Below are 22,749 nucleotides of genomic sequence, written 5' to 3'. Positions count from 1 at the left end.
TGGAGGTACAATGAAAAGGCAGATCTTTTGCATTTGATATAAAAAATCCAAAGGTATCAAAAATGTATCTTTCCCCCTTACTTATCTGTCTCTAGGTTTAGCTAACAACTTAAAGAAAATCTGAAACTCTTAGTTAATACATTGGAACCTACTTAAACTTTTAGTTTTATTACTCAGTCTGGGCAGCAGGCTATTGTACCTGATGAAGGCCAGTGAAATATGAGGAGCCATTAAAAGGTAAACAATAATTTTGGGGATGGATGTTGTATACACACTAACTGGATGACACTTTGTATCGTGTTTTGCACTCCTATTTACGTGCAATGGTGAAAAGACTTCCTGTAGACAGAAACTGTCTCTTTAGCTCTATAAGCCCTCTACGAATAACAACTTTTGAATAACAACTCCAGAATGTTAAATCTGGGAAAGAGTAAGTTGTGGTGGTGGGGAAAGCCTGATGAGATCTTTGGAAATGTAGGTCCATTTGTGAGTCTTCTCAGCGAAAGAATGCAGTCTCAGTAACTGTTTCTGGTAATACACAACAGTGCATTTATAGAAACAAATAAAGTTTCTAAAAACCACTGACCATCAGAATCTTGCAACCTCTAGGACAGGGTTATGGAAGACTCAGATTTGCCAATGATGAAGTTGGCAGATAACCATGTGCCAATATTGTCATTGCCCAAACCTTCAGTATATGCTATTCCTCAAGAATCACAACAATTTATAATATAGATTTTCCCCGAAACACATACAAACAAGGGAACAGAGATACACAAGGACAGTTATATAGGAATCAAACTTTTGATTGCTGCAATTTAGTAACAGAGAGATATCACCTGGATGTTTTACTCTTTTTTTCTAATGATTCTTACTGTATCAGGTCCAGTTTAAAAAAAACAAAACAGTCCTGAAGTTTCAGCCTTCTTTCTTTTTTTTTTTAAAGCTGACTATAGATTCATTGTTAAGTTGACTGATTATATCTGCTGTCTTTCTATTCCTCATCTCTACCCATCTTCCCACTTATGGTAATACATTCTGTTTGTAATGGACAACCTTTTGGTACCATTCAATTTTATGTTTGGGGGACAGGGCAGCCTAGTATAGTAGAGAGGATGTTTCTGTCTTCAGTATGACAGAACCTTGGGTTATAGTCCTTTTCTTCTACTTGTTACCTTTGGTCCCTTAACACTTCTCATCTGCAAGATAAGGAGGTAGGTTTAGATCTCTACAAGCGTAGATTTATTGTAGATTGTATGTAATAGGTAAATAATTAAACTTTTTGAGCCATTTGAAGCACTAAATAATCTTTTGAGATTATTTTAAAGAGCTAAATATTTGTTTTACTTGGAAGATGCTTCATTAAAAGACACAAATCCCATAAATCATGAATTCATCTATTCTAGATTCCAAGGCATTGAGGCAGTCAAAATATTGGTCAACAATTAGCCTCCTTGGTAGGGGAAATGGTTTTTCTTTCTGGCATAAGACATATCCAAATGCTTAAGGCTAGTTGGTAAGGCTTGTAGAGCAGTAAGAATTTGTGGAGGACCAGGAGCCAAGGTTTCCAGACTGATTCGGGAAGGAATAACATCCCTCTGGCGGCTCAAAGGACCACAAAACTGACTCAGCATTGACTGGCATGCATATTTTCTTGAGTGATGAGAGATGATTATTTTCTCCCTTGGGAGTAGCTGAATCCTAAACAGTGCATAGTGATCATGTTTTACAACAGGGAACTGGTTTCTTTAACCAATAGCTATTTTTCTAAAATTCCTTTAGTACTTATAGTCTGTGCTAAATAATTTGCCACACGATTCATAGGCAGGATCTCATTGAAAATAGTCCTGGATTTGGATCTAGAAACTTTAGATTGGTTTGAATTTTCTTTGTTTCTTATTATCTGTGTGATCAAGGGTATGTTAGACAACTTCATTTGCCCTCAGTTTCCTCATCTGTAATAGGAGGGGGTTGTACTAGGTGCCTGAGATTCCTTTTAGTTACAAGTCCTTTGGTGCCCCATTGTTTTTTTATATTTTCTCTCATATGATTTATTCTCCCCACTTACATGGGAAATATTTCTTCCTCTTCTTGTTGTACACACAGTACTTGATGGAGTTGTGTGTGCATAGTAGGTGTTCAATAAATATTGGTTGACTTAGCTACAAAGGGTCAGTAGTAGATACAATTAGCAGTGTCCTACTAAGATACTATAGAGCTGTTTATTTTGCTTTTAAAACCTATATCCCACTTGTACCAGGGACTAAAACAAATAGAATAGGCATGGCAGATTTCAGACCTTTGTAAAATTGGGTGGTGTATAGGCAGAATTGGCTCCATCAAGTCGGCAGAGATATGAAGTGGGACTTTGAACCTGAAAAACCAAAATAACATGGATCAAAATATGACATACAGATGTAGTTAAAAAGTTGAGTGGGGAGGAGGTGAAGAGGAAGGAATTACTTTCATCAGGCAATCTAGCCCGCTGAAAGAAATATCAGATACTCCTGAGCTGCTCTAAGTCTCAATCCTAGTACCTCTTCCCTATTGTGTATCTCTTATACTCTACCAATCAAGATGATATTTATAGTAAAATATCTCTCCTTGGGGGAATTTTGTTTTAAAAGCTATTTCTGAAAGGATTCTGTGTCTGGAATCCTGCAAGAATTATATTTTCATAGTTTTGGAATATATGATATTCTATGTACATATATATTCAAGTAGTATCTGAAGGTGGTTATTAAAATAATTAAGTTCATTACATTGGCATTAGAAAGGAGAGTTAATTAGTTTACATTTAATGATTTGAAATTTAATGTTCTCTGTCATATTTAGTCAGTATTAGAGGCAGGAAATAGAGAAAAGGCTTTTGTTATTGTCGCTTAAGGAAAGAAGGCATCACAACTACCATTGAATGCCAATTACACCAGGAAAAATGGTCTGATTTCTGAATTTGTTGAAAAGAAAAACTAAAAACTGGTATGTAGTTTGTACTAGCCTAACTTTCTCAGAATCTAGATTTGGGATCATCTGTGCTACTTATGTATTCTTAAACCTTATTTATATATTAATTTATTTAGGATGTATAGCTAAATATATCAGGGGGTCACATAGATGAAGGCAACAGAATTCAGTGGAGCTTTGAAACAAGATGTTGAAAGGAAAAAAAATGGTCTATATGTCAGGGCAACCTGGGCTAGACTTCTGTCTTAGATTCTGCACAGGGTGGCCCAAAAGTCTTGGTGAAGTTGGAAATTATTAAAACTTCTAACTTCAATAAGATTTTTGGGAAAGAAGGAAACAAAGATGGAAAGAAGGGATGAAGGGAGGGATAAAGGAAGGAAAGAAGAAAAGGGGGAAGGAAGAAAAGAAGAGAAGGGAGAAAGGAGAAATGAAGAGGAAAGAAAGGAAGAAGGAAAGAAGAGAGGAAGTGATTAAGGGAGGAAAGAATGAAATCTGGGAAGGATGAAGAGAGGAAGGGAGGAAAGAAAGAAGGTAGCTATTGCTTTTCATTGTTCTATGTGGCTTTAATAGCAATAGTTTCCAACTGCACTAAGTCTTTTGGGATACACTGTATAACTTTGGGCATGTCTCTTAACTACTTGGGCACTAAATCTTTATCTGTAAAGTGATGAAAATATTAGTGACTAGTTCAAAAGAATATTGTGAGAGTCTACTATATATAAAATACTTTGGAAACTTTAGTGTTGCATAAATCCCAATAATAATAATATTAATTATTATCTTTATTTGATAAAACAGGGAAATCTCTAAGACCCTAAGCTGCAAATCTGTTGCTGGTATGCATTGGTAGAGAGTTTTCTCACCAAAGATTCTCCTAGTCCAAACTCTCCTAAATGAGGAAAATAAGGTACATGAGTCATAAGAAGCAGAGCTGAGAGGACAACTCAGGTCCTATGACTCCAAATTCAGGACTCTTTCCAATGTTCCATATTGATTCCTGTGTGGGAGTTTGGGGCTAACTTCTATTTTGAATCTTTTCAATCAACATATTAGTTAGTAAATGAAATTTTGAGTCCTTGCTAGTAAAACCAAATGTATGCATAGATTGTAAGTTTGAGGAAGAAATCTTGTAATCTGCAAATCTTGCATGTCATAGATCATAACCACTGAGCACCTTATGAGTTCTCAGTAAATGACAATGACTTGAATAGAATAAAAGACAAACCCATGACTTAGGAATGACTTCATGACTTAAGAGAAGGTAGAGAAACCTTTTGAAAGAAATGGTAGGTCATCTTTAAAAGGGATATATATCATCATGGTATTCTGACACTTAGATTTTAAAATTGTCTAATCCTTTTAAAATAATGATTACTTTAAAAAGATACAAATACTATCTCTTAGATTGGCTATAGTTATAAACAGTTTATCCTTTTTCTCTCCCTTTAAAAAGGTATACTTGCAAAGTAATGAAATGGAATAAAAGTTAGAATTGTAACTAGGGATTCTTTGAGGAAGAGAGGTCAGAAAGGGAAAGAAGGGTAGATAGTGAGAGAGAGGGATATGGAGAATTGAGTCCCATCACAGATGAGAGTAGTGGTTGTGGCAGGGAGGAAAATCTAACAGTGGATGCAGTTCTTTGGAGAGAGAACAACCTCCATGTAGTCACCATAAACCTATAGACATGATAATGAAGGCAAGACTTCAGGAGAAAGGCATCTAGGTTAGAGGTGGGGAAGGGCACAAGGTTATAATATATGAAGTAGGATCATGGAAGACTGTAAAGTGATGGGTGGGAACACTGATCTCCATGAGGAACAAAGCCAGTTGACTTCCCCGGGAAGAAAATATATCTTCCTGGATGTTAGATACTTGAGTCAAAATCTTGATAGCCTTACTCTAGTTTCAGCTCTAGTAAAAATGTACAAATTAATGTAAGGAGAAATTGTTTGTAGTTGTATGGGCAGCTCCTTTTGAAGGATGGGGAAAATGTTCATGTGTATTTGTAGTTGGTTTCTATTTGTTAGATTAAACTAAATGCTATTTGTTCTTTGCAAAAGTGTTTCTTTAGGAATGGATTCCAGTTCTTCAGGTTTGGAAGAGGAGTTCCCAATGGAGAATAAGAAGAAATGGTGAAGAATGTGTGGCATGTCTAGGTATTAAAAGGGCTGAAAGAAAGGAACATTATTTCCCTTTTGCTTATTGTTGCTATTCATTGTGCTACATATTTAATTTCCAGGGTGTGTTTGGTTCTCTTCTTTACTCATTTCCACTTAGACTGTAAGCATGCTAAGAGTAGGTACCAGATCTAGATATGCATTCATTGTTACTAAATCCCAGTACATTTTAAATAGAGCAATAGAATGACTATTTATAATTTCTTACAGGCTATGTTTACAGAGAAGATATACCTGCTGAACGGGAACAGAAATGGGCTGAATCACAGCTGTAGTCACTCCAGTCTTTGGGGAAGATGTTCCTATTGTTAAGGACACCGAGGTTGTTTTCTTTTGGGCTCTGGAATATGGGAAAACAAACTTTCAGGCATAAATCTTTTTACAACAATTCACTGCATCAAAACATGTCTTTCTGAAACTCATCTTTGCTGGTGATATACTGGCATAAGCTTAGATTCCAATTTGAACATTGAAAATGGAAAGAAATGGGAGACTGCCAATCAAATTTTAATATTCAGTTCTTGGTATAAATATTGAGTGGATTACTGTAGACTTCTAATACAAGAGACTCACATTGGAGAAACCACTCAAGCATTCTCAAAAGAAGACTTATTTGACTTGTAAATCCTAAAGGATAAGAGAACACCTGGCAGAATTCCAAACTTCATCAGCAAGCAAATGTTTGGAATTAGAGTTTGGTTTCAGAGTTTTGATTTGTTCTTCTAAATCTTCCAACAGCTGGTCATTGTTCCAACTGCTAATTTTGTAAAGATGACATTTTTTTGAGAATCTTTTTTTTCTTTTCTCACATAAAAGAATCTTATATTTATGTAGCACTTTGAAGCTTATACAAGATGTCATAAAAGTTATTTCATTTTAGCCTCACAAGCACCCATTGAGGTAGATGCTTCAGGTATTATTCTAATTTGATAGATGAGGGAAGTGAAACAGATATTAAATAACTTGCCAAAGGTCATATTGATAGGAAATTATGAAGCAGGAAATCAAGTCTTCTTGGCTCTAGTTTTAACACTTTACACCACGCTGCCCTTCTTTATTAGAGCTGGGAAATGGTTATATTGGTTGCTTCTTTATTGATAGCTTTCAAGATTTATTTTTATATTTGAACTCTGGATAATACAGTAGTTTTTATGAAAATCTTTTCATGATTTCATGATTTCTTCCCTCTCTCCCTAAATAAGACAGGTAGAGACTATTGAAGTCAATCTGTATCTATTTATACAGATTTGAAATGGTTTTAATGGATGGTAGACTTTATATCTTATTTTTCAAAATAAAAGTAAGAATTTTAACATTTGTTTTTAAAAGTTTTGAATTCCAAATTGTTTCCCTTCTCCCTTTCCTCATTCCTTCACTGAGAAGTAAGCAATTCAATAGATGTCATATATTTGCAATCATGCAAAACTTATCTCCATATTAGTCATGTTGTGAAGGAAAACACATAAAAAAGTAAAAAAAAATAGTGTGTTTCAATTCAATATGCATTTGACCCCATCAGTTCTTTCTCTGGAGGTGGATACCTTTTTCATCATGAATCCTTTGGAATTGTCTTGGATTTTTCTATTGCTAAGAATAGCTAAGTCATTAACAGTTGATCATCATACAATATTGTTGTGATTGTGTGCAATCATGCATCAATTCACATAAATCTTTCCAGGGATTTTTAAAAGTATCTTGTTCATCATTTCCTACAGTCCACGAGTACTCCCTCACAGTCATATACTGCACCTTGTTCTGCTATTCTCCAACAACTGATGGATATTCCCTCAGTTTCTAATTCTTTTCTAGCACAAAAAGAACTTCTATAAATATTTTTTTACAAACAGGTTCTTTCCCTCATTGTTTTCTTTTATGGATATCTTCGGGATACAGACCTAGAAGTGGTATTGTTGGTTCAAAGGGTATGCACAGATTTATAGACCTTTGGCCATCTATTTCAAATTGCTCTCTAATGGAAGTACATTTTACTTGGCTCCTCTAAAATTAAACTCTTACCTCTTATTGTCTTGAAAACCACTTTAGGTCCACTGAATACTTTTCTATCAACAGTAAGTCTATTGATCAAGAATCAGTGACATATGTAAAATACAGTGCAGTTTTTGAGGGCCAGAGGACACTGGAAACTTTAATACTATTGGCATATAGGGTTAACTTTTGTTTTATTTCTAACACATGCAGTATTCTAAATTCAAATCTCCAAATCACTATTGTGTTTCTACTTGAAATCTTTACTTTCTGATTGACTTTAGTTTTGTTTTGTTTTTTTTTTTTTTTGGAAGAAGCACAGAGTCCAATCAAGACAATATGTTTGACATTTTTCATTCCAGAGATGATCTCCATATTGTTAATGGAATTAATAATGGTGAGGGGGAGAAGGCTATAGTGAGAAAGTACTTACTGTGGCATATCTCCAGCTTTTGATTTGAAAGCTAAATTTTCACTATCAGAATCTGATGAACTGGCACCTGAAAGGGAAAAAAGATGTGTATCTTAATAATAATAATAATAAACAATAATAGCATTTATATCGTGTGCTAAGGTTTCAAAAAGACTTTACATGGGTCATCTCATTTGATTCTTACTACAATCCTGGGAAATAAGTGCTATTATTATCCTCATTTTACAGATGAAGAAACTGAGACTGAGAAAAATTAGGTAACTTGCCTAAACTATCACTCACACATCTAAGCATCTATGACTGAATTCAATCTCAGGTCTTCCTAGTAATGAAGTCCATCACTTTATCTGCTGTACTATCTACTTTCTTTAATATCTTAATGTAGTTTATATGTCTTAGGAACATCTTTTCCTTGATACTTGACTATTAGGTTTATAGTATCATTTTGGAAAGAGACAGGGTATTTCAGATTGCTCTCAGTTGAAGTAGTCTTTTAGGGGAAAATTACATATTGAACTGATTTGGCTGACTTTGAAATAAAAAGCAAGGATATTGGGCTTTGGATACATAATTGTTTATAAATAATCTGCTATTTTTCACTTAATAGCATAATGGTCACATATAGACTCTGAAAGTTTGCAGAATGCTTTACATGTATTGTCTCACTTGAGACCAAGGATGTGCTGGTAAATATTTAACAAGTGGCTCTCCAAAAATATACTCATGACATACTCTTAAGTTTAATCTGCATTATTAACATTTCCCCACCAGTTTCTTAAGTCTAGACAATTAAACACACACAATAAACTCAGCCCTGATTTATAATATTTACTAATTTCTAAAGCATAAATGGTTACTTTGGAAATTTAACAATTGGCTCCAGCACTCCTCTGTTTGAGGACTCTCAACAACCCTGTTAAGCTTGTTCTAGAGATTCTAGGGTTTTATGATCCGAGATCTAGAGATGGAAAACACCTTAGGAAACATCTAATCCAACTCCATCATTTTACAGATGACAAAAACTGGGGAGGTTAGTAAGGTCACACGTAAAGTAAAGGTTGGAGATGATATTTTAACACAGGTCCTCTGACTTCAGAACTAATATTTCATCTGTACCAAATTTCCTACTGGTACTACTGTTCCATTTTAATGTCTAAAACATAACATTTTTTAAAAGTTCACTTTCTCGAACTTTCTTAAATTAAATATTAAGTCTTATGTCAAATAAGCTTGCTAAAACTGATCCTTCAACAAACATTTATTAAATTATTTTTGTTCTTCTTGTTAGTCACTTATAGTCCTGTCCAACACTCCCTAATTTTATTCTAGGTTTTCTTGGCAAAGTGGCTTGCCATTCCCTTCTTAGGCTCATTTTACAGATGAGAAAACTGAGCCAAACAGAGTTAAATAACTTACCCAGGGTCATCTGACTACTAAGTGTCTGAGGCCAAATTTGAACTCAGGTCTTCCTGACTCCAGATCCCACACTCCATCCATTGAGCCACCCATATGCCCTTATTAAATAATTACTACATGAAAAAAATCCTGTTGAGGAAGATACAAAGTTTAATTAAGCCACTGCAGTGTCCTAGAGGGGATTATAGTCTAGTTGGAGGATAGGACACATATTCAAATGACTAGAAACAATGTATACACTTGATCCTTTCTCATTTTACAGGTAAGGAAACTAAGTCTAAGAAAGCTTAAGAGAATTAGCCATGAGTGTCTGAGGCTGGTTCAAAACCCAGGTTCTCCTGTTTCTCCCTACTGAACCATACTGATTCAGCATTACTTTGGTCACCAACCAGAAGTGCTCAATAACTGGCTTAGGAGAGGTAAAAGTTATTTTAAACTTTCCCCTTTCCTAAGCTAGCAGCATTGCTCAGGGTTAATACCACTGACTGCTCATTTCCAAGGGCCATATAGCTGGCTTGTTGTTAAGTTCCAATAAGGGAGCAGCTTAATCATGGAACTTGAGGGCCCTCTAGTTCTGGATCACAACAGCTAGACACTTACACCAGATAATTCAGTTTTACTTTAGACTCTTGTCTTGACCATCTCTTTATCAGAACCAACTATAACCAAACTGGGCCAAACCCACATTTGAACATCAGTGAACTTTGTCCCAAGAGATAAGTGAACAAAGATTTCATTGACAACAAAGCCAACCACAATGGCAAGGATTACAGTTCAATGGGTTCTTCTGAGGCTCATTAGTATTTTTGGTGTTAGAGAGGGTTGATCTTCTAAAAAGTACATTTTGGTTTTTGTTTAGCACTGTCTTCTCACTAAAACTTGATTCTTGGTTTTCTACTTATAACTTGGTGGTTTGGGCTGCTGATATCCCTGAAAATGGTTCAATTCAGTTACACTCAAATATTCACTTGTTACCAGAAAGATGCATCAGTCACTTTTCCTATGTGGTCAGTGACTCAATAAGTGTGCATTAAGCAACTGTTGTATTCCAGGCACTGTGTTGGGTACTAGGAATATGAATCAAAAGTGGAATAGTCCCTTTCCTCACTCATAACACAGACAACATTATTTTTGGGGAAATGAACCAGCAGCTAGAGGGGATCAAGAAGGCTACAAGTCCCACCTAGGACAGGCGGGGGCATGACTTAACCAAGACCCGCTGATGGTTCTTGACTCCAGACCATTTTTTGCATTAACAACGAGGATGTCTATCACCCTACAAAAGACTAATGGTGTTGGAGGTAAGTTATGAAGGAATCTCAAAATACTAAGAGGTGGAAGTGAGAAGTGAGTACAACTGAAATAGAGTGCTGTGGATGAGCAACAGTAAGAAGGACAGTTTGATTGGAGCACAGTGTACATGAAGGTTGGGGTCAGTTTGTGAGGACTTTAAATGACAATCAGAGGAGTTTATAATTTCTTCAGAAGCAATAATAAACACCCCTAGGGTTTACTGAATAGGAGAGTGACATGTTCAGATCTGTTCTTTTGGAAAATCACTTTGACAGTTTTGTGGAATATAGAATTGAAGTGGGAAGAGGAAAGGCAGGGAAACCAATTAGAATGCTATTGAAATAAGTCAAGGGAGAGAGATGTTTCCCAATGTTCTGTCTTCAATTTCCTTTTCTTTTTTCTGGCTCTTGGAAATGTTATTTACTGAACAAGAATGATGGTAGTATTGGTCATGTTGGTTGAGGGAAAGGGACAGCAACATTGTAGAGGTAGAATTGATAACATCTGGCAACTGCTTAACTATAATAATGATAACTAGCATTTATATAGCACTTCAATGTTTACAAAAAACTTTATAAAATATTATCTCATTTGGTCCTCACAATAACTTTAGGAGGTAGGTAATATTACCACCTCCATTTTACAGATGAGGGAACAGAGACACAGAAAGGCTAAGTGACTTGCCCAGGATCACACATAAAGAAAACATCTGAAGCAGGATTCCTTCCTTCCTTCCTTCCTTCCTTCCTTCCTTCCTTCCTTCCTTCCTTCCTTCCTTCCTTCCTTCCTTCCTTCCTTCCTTCCTTCCTTCCTTCCTTCCTTCCTTCCTTCCTTCCTTCCTTCCTTCCTTCCTTCCTTCCTTCCACCAACCTCCTTCCCTCTCTCTTTTCTTCTATTCTCCCTACACAAACATACAGAGTGGAGTGGATGGAGCACTATAACTGGAGCTAGAACAACTTGAGTACTTGAGTTCAAATGAAGCCTTATATATTTACTAACTTTGTAACTCTAGAAAAGTCAATTAACTTCTGTCTACCTCAGTTTCTTCATTTGTAAAGAAGGGTCAATAATAATTCCTACTCCCTAGGGCTGTTGTGAAGATAAAATATGATAATATTTTTAAAGTGCTTTGGAAATCTTAAGATGCTATATAAATCAGAACTTTTAATTAATTTTCATGACCTTAACTAACACCTCTATGGGGATGACTCCCTAATCTGTATTCCTACCTTAGTATTGAGCTTATATATTAGACTTCTCTATCTGAATATTCCACTAAAACTATTTTCCCTCTTAAACCAGTTTTTCTCCTGTCTTTGTTATTTCTTCTGAATGGTACTATAAAGATTAAAATTTATATCCAGTACTGCAACTATTATATTTAATAATATTTATTAAATATTTATCTTGAAGTATAAGGAAGTAAGGCTAGCAAAAACCAAAGCCAAACTTCCCTCCTCCACAATGAAACAAGAGAGACCACATGGGTGGAAACAGAAACTCAAAACTCCCCCCACATAAGGAGAGGCAGAAACAGGAAAAGTAAAAGGGGATTGTGGGAAGTGTAGTTTCCAGGGTTCAAGATTCTAACTCAATACATTTCTCCCTGTGATCCTTTGGGAGACCAGTCTCTCCAATGGATCATGAAAACATAACTAACTTATAACTTTAACTAGAGGTACATACAAATGTTACAGTTTTTAAAGGGAAATTACAATAATTTGGGGATAGGAAGAAAATAAAAGGGAAAAGTAACAAAACCTTTCAAAATTAATAATCCATAACTAAATATTATATTTTATAAAGTTTTATTAATAACTAAAACAAAAGAACTGCCTGACTTTAGCCTGGTCACAGGTCCAAGAGAGAGGAAGAGGGAGGAGTTACAGCCACTTAAATACAATCACGCAAAATGTGAGGATGCAGGAAAATGGAATTTTTGGGGAAAAAAAGAGACTTCTGGGGGATGAAGTCCAAAAACTCAAAAGCTCCATTTATACAGTACCTTTATTATCTGAGTGACTTGAAACCAGGGAATTCTCTTTGAATTCCCCTTCACTCTTGCCCCTACTATCTAATCAGTTGATTGTTAAGCTGATTTTTCCTTTACCATATCTTTTCTATCTGTCCCTTCTTTCTACTTAAACTGTTCCTACTTGATTTCATATCCTTAATACTTCAAGGAACTATTACAATAACCTTTTAAACCTTAATATCTTAAAATTTATTGATTCCAAAAAATCATTCAGCTTGACAGAATATATAACATGTAACATCAAATGTGGATAACACTGTAATTGTTTTATAGAATTACTTCTGCATCTTCTTTAGTAAATTCTGGGTTTTAGGGGTAAAATTGCTTTGTGGAATCTTAGGTGTAAAAGTGTAAAAATCATGTCTATTGAATATATTAGAAGTAGTTCTTTTCCATAAAAATTCTATTTTGTTTTCTTGATAATTCTTCCTTCCTCCTGTCCTGGCATCTCCTGCACTTTTTGTAGCAAGGAAAAAGAGTAAAATCAACCAAATTACAACACACTGTCTGGCAGACCCTGGCCTTTATACAGAGATTAACCATCAAGCCTCTGGGGTCTCCAGCAACCAGCAGCTTTCTGAATTCTCATATTTTTAGTGTAATTTTCCTTGATGTTATTGTTCTATTTGTATTTACTGTTCACTTAGTTCTGCTATTTTTGGATAACATTTTTACATTAGTTTCTTCTGATACAGTAATAATTCATTACATTTGAATACCAGAATTTGTTTAGCTATTACCCAATAAAAAGCAGCCACTTTGTTTCCAGTTTTTGGCTCAGGCACGCAGAGCTATTGTTGTCATATATGGACAGTCCGAGTCTCCTCTTTCAATTAATTCGTCCTTAGTCTCATTTTAAAAAAAGTAATCTTTATCTTCTCTCTTAATACCAATTCTAAAACAGAAGAGCCACAAGGGCTAGACAATAGCACACAGTTAGGAAGTATCTAAAGTCAAATTTGAACTCAGGTCTTCCCAACTCTAGGCCTAGTGCTCTATCCACTGTGCTACTTACAACCATTTCTCCCCACCGCTTTGTTTTGAAAGCATGTTATTCTTGTTGTTTATAAGTCTTTCCTGGATTCCCAAGATCCACTGAATAAAAATCTTGAGACTTCAGTCTGGCTTTCAAGCCCTCCCCCCCACCCTTTCCCCAGATGACCTTTTCTAGACTTATTTCCCATCATTAGACTGAAGCTAGGGGGAGAAGTGATTAGAACCTAGGACTTGGAGTTAGGAGAATTTGAATTCAGGTTCTTTTACTACCATCTTCTTCTTTTTCCCACAACATTCATAGGCCTTCCCTAAGGCTCTCTGCTTTTCTTTTTGTATATTCATTCCCTTGGTGGCACTTTCTACTCCCACAACTCCCACTATCACATAGATGATTTCTAAATCTATTCCCAAGGTTCAACCTCTCTCTGAAGTCCGATAAGGCATCTCCAACTTCCCTCTGTTCATATCCACTTGGATGTCCCATTATGATTGCATACCCACCATGTCTGAAATAAAAGATATTATCTTCCTGGATTCCTCCTCCTGATTTTCCTGTTGTTGGTCAAAATATGGACATTTTCCCCAATTACACAATTTAGACATTTGAATTGTCACTGACTCCTTCCTCATCTTTACTTACCATTCCATAAGCAATCTTGTTCTGCTTCTTTGTGATGTCCGACTTCTCTTATTTTCATTACTACTGCCCTTATTACCTTGTGCCTAACTATATTACAGGCTCAATTTTTTACTAGATCTCTCTCCTCTCTCTCACCACCCAAATTCTCCTACAGACCATCATCTAATTACTCTTTCTAAAACACCACATTTTATGTTACTCCTTTGGTCAGAAATCTTTAGTCACTCCCCAGTTACCCACAGGACAAACTCTGTATCCTGGGTTTTTCAAATTCCTCTGTAATTTGACCTCAGCTTTCCTCCCTGGTCTTATCTCCTGCTACTGCTTTCCATTTGGCCTCCTAAGTGCTTCACACTTTCCTAGTTCATTTATTCGTGCTAGGTGCTGTGAGTAATAAGAAAACAACTAAGCCATATCCCTGTCCTCAAGGAAGTTATAAGCCACAGAGGATATATGTAAGTGAAGACAAATTCAGGGCAGTATGATGTGACAGGTAATATAGGAATAGTATGAAGGTCTATCAAGAGTTCAGATAAGAGAGAAATTGCCTCCCCATGGGATCAATAAGGAAGGAAGACTTCATGGAAGATCTTGCCTTAGAAATAGGCCTTGAAGAATATACTGAATTTCAACTGGCTAAAATAGGGAAATTTCTTATCAAAGGAATAGCATAAGTCAAGAAGGGGGGGGGGCATAACGTATATATGAGGAATAATTTGCTTGAATCACAGAGTGAATTTAATAATCTAAGCTAAAATATTTCTATAGCACTTTTCAAAATGCTTTACAAATATTATCTAATTTGATCCTCACCAGTAACCCTGGGAAGCAGATGCTATTATTATCCCATTTTACAGATGAGGAAACTAAAGCTGAAAAAAGTTGTGTTTTGCCTAGGATCATAGAATTAATTATTATTTAATAATAATAAAATAGATCATTATCCTCATAGGTAACACAATTTCAAGTTCTGCAAAGTACTTTACAAATATTATTTGATTTGATCCTTGCAATAATTCTCATAGGTGGTACTGTTATTATTCTGTTTTATGTATGAGGGAAGCAAGACTGAGAAAGGTTAAGTAACTTGTTCAAGACCACATAGTTAATAAAGGTCTAAGGAAGAATGTCATAGAATATTATCATTGGTTGGTAAGAAATGACTAGAATAGAGAATTCAGAGGAATAAGGGAAGATCTGTATGAATTGATGCAGCGTGAAAAAAAACAGAACAAAGACAACAATACACAAATGCCAACAATCAATCTGTAGGCATTGATTAATCACTTAATGAGTGCTGGACACTATGCTAAGTGCTGGAGGTCCAAGTTATAAAGAATGAAACAAATCTTACTCTGACATTCTCAAGTAAATGGACAGCTAGCTAAAAAGAAGTTGAACTCTGAGTTATTGAAGGTTGCAGAGAAGAGATAAAGAATTTGCCTCTTTGCTGATGGCAGAGAGGTAGGAAACTACTGGGACTGAATACTGTATTCATTGACCAGCTGGTATAGGTTTAGTTAATTACTTTTCCATGCCACAAGAGAGGGCTCAACCTAATGGGACATGCCAGTCATATAAAGACAAAAAGGACTGATAAAATTTTTTTTTACAACTTTTACTTTCCATCTTTGAATCAATACTAAGTTTGTTTCCAAGACAGAAGAGCAGTAAGAGCTATGTAATCAAGATTAAGTGACTTATCCAGGGCCATACAACTAGGATGTGTTTAAGGCCAGATTTGAACCCAGGAATTCCCATCTCTAGGGCTGGCTCTCAATCCATTGAGCCACCTCACTACCACAGTAAAGTGTACTTTTAAAAAGAAAAGGATTGAGGAAGTGGTAAATGGTAATGAATGCTGCAAAGACCAGGGAGGATGAAAGCTTGGATCAGATCACTTCTTGGAAACAAACCTAATCTGATAAATTATCTGATCTTTGATCTTTGGTTGTTAGGTAGTCATTGGTGATTATTGAGAGCCTTTATTAGGGTGGTTAGGGCTGAAATCCAGTGGACATTGTGGTAGCTATGGCACTGGTCAAATTAATGCTGTCTCTTATGCTCGTGATGTGGGCACACAAGTAGATTGGTCTGACATAACTTCAGATATTTAAATTGTACATTTGTAGGACAACACTGAAAAAAGGTATCATTTAATGTATTTTTAAAGAGTCATTTCTGCTTGTTTTCATTTTTCTTTCTTTCTTAAGAATTCTAGCAAAGCTGATACACAGTAAATTTTTTTGGCGGGGTAGGAGGTGGGGAAGTAGAACAAACAGGGCTTCTGTGGGTTTTCCACACACCTGCCCATCCCCAGTCAAAATTCAATGTCACCTTTTATCTCAGGTGACAAGGCAGCTTCTGTTGGAGGTGGTAGATCAAATGCCCTTCTCTGTGCCAGCACTTTCACAGGGTGATTTTTTCCTCCTTCCTCCTTCTACCTTCTCCCTTTCGTCATCTGCTTTGCACCTGCTGTTCAGGGCAACATCTCAGGTGGCAGTCTAGGTTTTTCTTCAGGATGTATATGCTATTCCTTGAGCTTTGAGAGGGAGGGACACTTATCTGAACCTTCTAGCTTCTTTCCCTGTTATTTTAACCTCATGGGTTATCTTTTAGTGTTAATATTAATTTTGTTAATATTATACCTCTTTATTAATTTTATGCTATATTAATATTGTGTCCCTCCAATTTAGTCTTTTTGTTTTGTCTCTCCAACTAAATTAGTCTTATAAGACCACACTTCAGAGGCCTTTGTACTTCTTCCCAGAGAGTTTCTATGTAGCTATTCAATATATTTATTTCTTAATCTGATTGGAAAAAATAATTAAATTTTGCTCCAAGCACTGTGGCTAGTTTTGAGACAATATCTATTGGTTCTTCAATCTCTCATTGCATTTTGTTCCTCTATCATTTAACTGGCTGAAATTTATATTTCAGACATTCAGAGATCCATGATTTGGTTTGGATATTCTCTCCATCTATTCACAAAACTATTCCTTAGTCAACTGTTTAATGAATAGCTGTTGCTGAAACAAGTTGGATATCATGGTAGACGAGTATTGGCAGAGAGCCCTGTAGTTTAGCGAGGATGGTCCTTGGAGGACAACATGGAGCTGGCAAACAAGCCCATACCCAGAGCCTTTTCAATTGGAGTGTCCTGTCAGCTGGCAATTCAGTTCAAGAATCTTCAAAGGTTCCGGCATTTAAGAAGCCAGGACCCCTGCCATGTGGTGATAAGACACTGAAATAGGGCTAAGTAAAGATGAACCTTATAACCAGAGCAAAAATCAGATTTCCAATGAATGCATTTGACCCGTCAGAGAACTTTCTAAGTTTTCTGATTCAAACAGCATATTTGATATTCTCTAATGGATTTGGCACAACTCTCCGTTGACAAGCTAATGGTTGAGGTGTTTTAGACAGTAATTCAGTGGGAATAGAACTGAGTCTAATTTAGCCCTGATGGAAATGAAACATGAAAATTATGTCAAAGTAGGTCTTCACTTTGAGTCATGCGGCAAACTAAGACAAGTATCAGTGCTTCTCTCACATTTCACATAATTGGACTGGTGGATTATAACATGCTATACTTGTCAGCTGTCTGACATTATTTTGCATATTTTGTAAGACCAAGTAATTTTTCTAAAGCATTTAACCTTGGTCCTGAGAGATGTGATGGATAGTTAAATCTCCCTACCCTCCCTTCCCTCCTACTCCCTTCATACCCAATCTGTCGAAACTCAGTGTGCAGTGATTAGAGTCACTAACCCCTGATGGTTGTTTGGCAACTGAAGTCAGATCAGTGCTTCCATGTGGAAAAGGGTACATGGGAAAAAGTCAATGTCCTTTGTTGCTGGACTGTAGGGGGCATGGAACTGACCCAACACATAGATGGATAGGAATGGACTCTTCCAAGTCATCCCAAGACAGACTGTCAGTCTGTCAGCTTTCATTTAGAAGTATTAGATGTAACAATGAAAAATGTTTTGTTCTTAGAGTCCCTGAATCTAACTACTGATACTAGATGCCTCGGGATTATAAAAGGCCAAAAAAAAAAAGTTCAAGATGTCAGTTTTGCAAATAAGTGAATAAAAAAGCATTTTTTAAGCATTTAGCACATGCTAAGTGCAAGACATAGAAATACAATTAGAAAACAGTTCTTGTTCTAGAGGAGTTTAAAAGGGAACCAATCTATGGAATGTGGAGAGTTATATGGCTTAGTGGATAACAGCACTGGGCCTGGAATCAGGAAGACCTGTGTTCAGATCTGGTCTCAGGCACTTAATAGCTGTATAGTCTTGGACAAGTAAGTCACTTAACCTTTTACCTTAATTCACTGGAGAAAGAAATGGCAAACAACTCCTGTATCTTTGCCAAGAATGATCCAAAGGATCATGAAGAGTTGGACATGATTGAACAACAATAAGCCATGGAGTGGGGCTTTGGATTGCTGATGGTGAGGATGATGAGTGGAGCTATAGGACAATTGTTTGACATATACATTCCAGGAATGATAATTTTGATGTGATTATTCTTCCCAAAAGTCAAAGTAGAAGGAAGGACTGGGGTTATAGAAAAGCTATATAGGCTATGCCATGGCATGAAGAAGGCTAGAGAACCAATCTCAACCCAAGAAAGAATACTGTTGGTATACCATATAGTTGCATTTAACACCTGTGGTAGAGAGGTGTCTTTGGTACATTTTAATTTATTAGCCAACTGATGGCACTATGTATTATTTCAAGGCAATTCATCAAGACTCTCTCCTTCATATTTGTCCTTGTTGCAAATGAAAGACAGGAATTCTGGGTTGTTTTCAGGGCCAAATCTTATTGAATTTCGGAAGTTGGAAGAGTCATCAGAGGTCATCTTTGGAGGCTGTGGATAGAGTGCTGGAAGTGGAATTATAGGTGAACCTGAGTTCAAATACCAGCAGAGTCACTAACAGTGGGACCTTGAGGAACTGACTTTTCCCCTTTGGGACTCAATTTCTTCCTCTGCATAATGAGGGGATTGGTTCAGGTAACTTCTAAGGTCCCCTTCTGTCTCTAAATCTATGACTTTATGATCCTATGACTTAGTATGATTCCCCATGCCCTCCACATTTTACCTCTGAGGAAACTTAGGACAAAAAGGGAGGAAAAGACCTGGCCAAAGTCACATAGCTAGTTAGCAGAAACAGGAATAAAACTAGATCATTTGCATTGCCACCAAGGGATCTTTCTACTATACCACTTTCACTAATGATATTAGGATAATAGATGAAATTGAAAGGGATCTCACAGACCAAACTCCTCATTCTGTAGCTTAGAAAACTGAAGTCCATAAAAGAAAGTGACTTGCTTAAAGTCACTTAGCTAAAAAGGGGCAGAGCCAAAAATCTGAATCCAGGATCTCTGCTTTCAAAAATTGCATTTTATCTCCTACACCATAATGACATCTCAAGGAACATGAATGAACATAAGTAGGTTTAGTTCATTTAAATACTACAGCAATCTCAAGGCCATCACTCAAGCTATGTCTCAACTTCGGTTTCAGCTCTTATTGACAACACATGAAATCCATTCTCTGACTTCCAAGACAGCACAAAAGAGTCTCTTATTAGAAAGAACAGTGCACAACCCAAGCATAAATACTAAGCAAAGACAGCACAATTGCTTTCAGAAGGAAAATACTTCTTTCCTGCTCTTAGGAGGCTGGTATTAGAGGATACACAGATGAGGAACTTCAGTTCATTTTTGAATATTTGCTATCCTCTTTATAAAGAAGAAAAAGAATGAAGAACTCCGAGAGCAATTATCTGGTGAAAAGTTCAAGATTCAGGTAATAGTGACTTTAGGGACTTCTCTTTTCTTCCTGAACTTTAACTATTAAATTTTACTAGACAACCAATTACTAGGCAAAGGACCAATCTATGTGGTAGATTTTTCTGATTTTTCAGGAACATTCTGAGTAAGGCAATGTTTTCTGTTTTTTAAAGAGGTCGACTCCAAGTGTTTTGAATTATATTGCTGTTGATAAAATGCTATAATAAATTTAATATACCACACTTTGCCTTCAAGGTTATCACCCTCCTCTCTACTCTACAAATAATAAGTTATGCCAAAAATGATGTTATTTTAGAGAACAATAGAGCCATAATTGAAAGGAGAAAAATGTCTAGGGTTTAATGAAAATATAGGAAAAACCCATTACAATATTCGATCTAATAGTGAATTCTTCTGCATAGCCCCAGCACCACCCCCTCAACCCCTCCTCCCCTTCACCAAGCATAACATATTTGAAACACGCTATGCTTTAAGTATGACCATGTTTTGAATTTGCAAGAGAAAAATCAAAATGATTCTGAGTACTGAGTAGTGTGTACACCCACGTGAAAGTTACCAAAAATGTTTCAAACTAAGAGGCTCAAATGCAGGAAAATGGGACTCATGTATCTGACATTCCCATCATTGGGCTTTCAGAGGCATTCTCTCAGATTAGATTTGTTTGTTTGTGGAAATAGATTTGGATCACGACACTGCTAAAGTGGATGCAATTTAGAAAAGTATTTGAGCCTAAAAGCTGTAAGATATTGAGCTAGTCTTACTGGGGAGGTTTTAGCATTTCTCTTCTCCTTACCTTCAATGAAGACTTCAGCAGATGTTGTGTCTGAACCGTTAGGATTGGTAGCCAGACAAGAGTAACGCCCTGTGTCGTCCTCAAAAGCCTCAGCAATGACTAGGGTATGGAGACCTCCACTCTCACACTGGATCTGAATGTCTGGGGAGTTCTGAAGCTCTTTTCCTTCACAGAACCATCTGTGGGTGATATAGAATATGAGGAAATAGTTATGTTTAAAACAAAGTAGATGCCATGTGATAAGATACTAGTTTGATCCAAAACTGCATAGATATGACCAGTGAGAATATCAGTTCTGTATCTGTATTCTTGTGAAATTCTAGGAAAAATTTGTGCAGTCTTTTCCCAGAAAACACCTTTTTCTTGTGGACGTTACTTGGCAGTCAATCTCAATTAAAAATATAGAATGGCAAACTTGTAAAACAGCTCAGTCTTACAGAAGATGAACAAAAATTTTAAATACTTTTCAAAAAAACCCTGGGATCTACAAAAAACAGATCTCATTAAAAAAGAAATGAAAATAAATACTTCCTAACCTAATTGTAATTTAATCAGCTAAGTACATGAAAATAATTAGGGGGAACTAGTGATAACCTTACCATCCTTTTCAAAACTCAGGCTGCAGCATTTTCCAAAAACCCTCAGCTATATAATCAGGTCAGAAATACCAGATTTAATTCCTTCCACATTTCTGTTACTTTAAAAACTTTCTAGTAGGCTACATGGCCTTGGAGACTTTATATAGACACAGAGGCTAAGTTGTAATTCACTCTTACTGGTCAGCTCTTTTCCTTTCCCAAACAACCAGGAGCCTGATGGGGCTGGCTCTCAAGGGCCTTGGGTTGTTTTTTTTTTTTAATACAAACAGTCTCTCTCTCTCTTTCTGTCTGTCTGTCTGTCTGTCTGTCTGTCTGTCTGTCTGTCTGTCTGTCTCTCTCCCCCCTACACGTCTCTCTCTCTCTCTCTCTCTCTCCCTCCCTCTCTCTCTCTCTCTCCCTCTCTCCCTCCCTCCTTCCCTCCACAATTCTGAGCTCTATTCACTTTGTAAAATGAAAAGTGGAGTTGTGATCTAAAAACTTTCCAAGGTTGATTTATTTTAAAAGAAATATGCAGGAATTTGCCACTTGACACAAACAGAAGAAGCTGAAGTCCCTTTTGACAACACTGTCCATTTAGCTCCTAATCACTTAGAGATTTTCCCTGAGCCTAATCTTCCACTGAATTCTTTGTTCTTGGAATCCTTTCCTGGAAATTCAGCACTTAGGACTGAATCTGTAGCCTTCTCTGTATTTAGGGAAGTGGAACACAAGTACATTGTCTGCATTAGGGTAATAATAAAATCTTAATAATACTAGTAATATTGTAATGAACTTGTTGATATGGTACTTCTACTTGGTAGAAGCTTCACAGAGACATTCTTAAAGATGAATGTTTGCCTCTGATAGAAGAATGGAAGGAAATATATAAACTAAGGAACAAAGTACAGCCAGTTATCATCCTCTTAGTAGCTGGAAGGTTTGATATATACTGGTTGTACATCTTGTGCGACTTGTGTTTTGATGTCTACTTAGATGACTGTACTTCCAGATGTCAAGATCCAATTCAAGTTGCCTTTCTTCCAATCCCATACTATTTTCTCTGCCATTTCCTATCCATTTCCACTGCTACCAGGCTAATCCAGTCTTTATTACCTCATACTTGGACTATTAGAATAGTTTTCTTACTGATCCCTCTGCTTTCAATCTTGCCCAATCCATCCTACACACCAAATGTCAGAAAAATCTGCCTAAAATATGCTCTTGCACTTATCACTCCCCTGCTCAAAAGCTTTCAATGGCTCCCCATTGGCTATAGAATAAATCCTAATTCTTTAGTTTGGCCTTCAAAGACCTCCAGAGTCTGGTCCCGACCTAACTTCTTCCCCTGACAGGTACATTCTGTGTTGATATCTACTCATTGTCTATTAAATATTTCATGTCATTGCACATATCCCTGGAATGTCATTCCTTTCCTCTCCACTTATATAAAGCCTACCAATCTTTCAAGGTACATGACAAAGCCTACCTTGGCCAGTGAACTTTCTCTCTCCCCTAACCAGGTCAGGGATCTATATATTTTCTCTGAAGTCTAAATTCAGCTCTAACTTGTCTCCTCAAACATTTGTTTGGTACTTAGTATAATTATA

The 22,749-nt window shown here is 36.5% G+C and overlaps 1 protein-coding gene across 4 annotated transcripts in view; it reads right to left on the bottom strand.

The window, feature by feature from the left end:
* PALLD (palladin, cytoskeletal associated protein) overlaps positions 1 to 22,749 on the bottom strand; it is a 490,519-nt gene that overhangs the window by 276,109 nt on the left and 191,661 nt on the right. For all 4 annotated transcript variants that reach the window (XM_007496142.3, XM_007496140.3, XM_001365702.4 and 1 more), the window contains exons 3-6: positions 20,565 to 20,743; positions 7,561 to 7,627; positions 5,376 to 5,481; positions 2,300 to 2,374 (exon numbers count right to left, since the gene is read on the bottom strand). In XM_007496142.3, the coding sequence (XP_007496204.1) occupies positions 2,300 to 2,374; positions 5,376 to 5,481; positions 7,561 to 7,627; positions 20,565 to 20,743 (427 nt within the window). The remainder of the gene's footprint in view (positions 1 to 2,299; positions 2,375 to 5,375; positions 5,482 to 7,560; positions 7,628 to 20,564; positions 20,744 to 22,749) is intronic.

The sequence above is a fragment of the Monodelphis domestica genome, chromosome 6 (genome assembly GCF_027887165.1).
Source record: "Monodelphis domestica isolate mMonDom1 chromosome 6, mMonDom1.pri, whole genome shotgun sequence".
NCBI lineage: Eukaryota > Metazoa > Chordata > Mammalia > Didelphimorphia > Didelphidae > Monodelphis > Monodelphis domestica.
The sequence above is the reverse complement of the archived record's forward strand: the minus strand, read 5'-3'. Positions and strand labels throughout refer to the sequence as shown.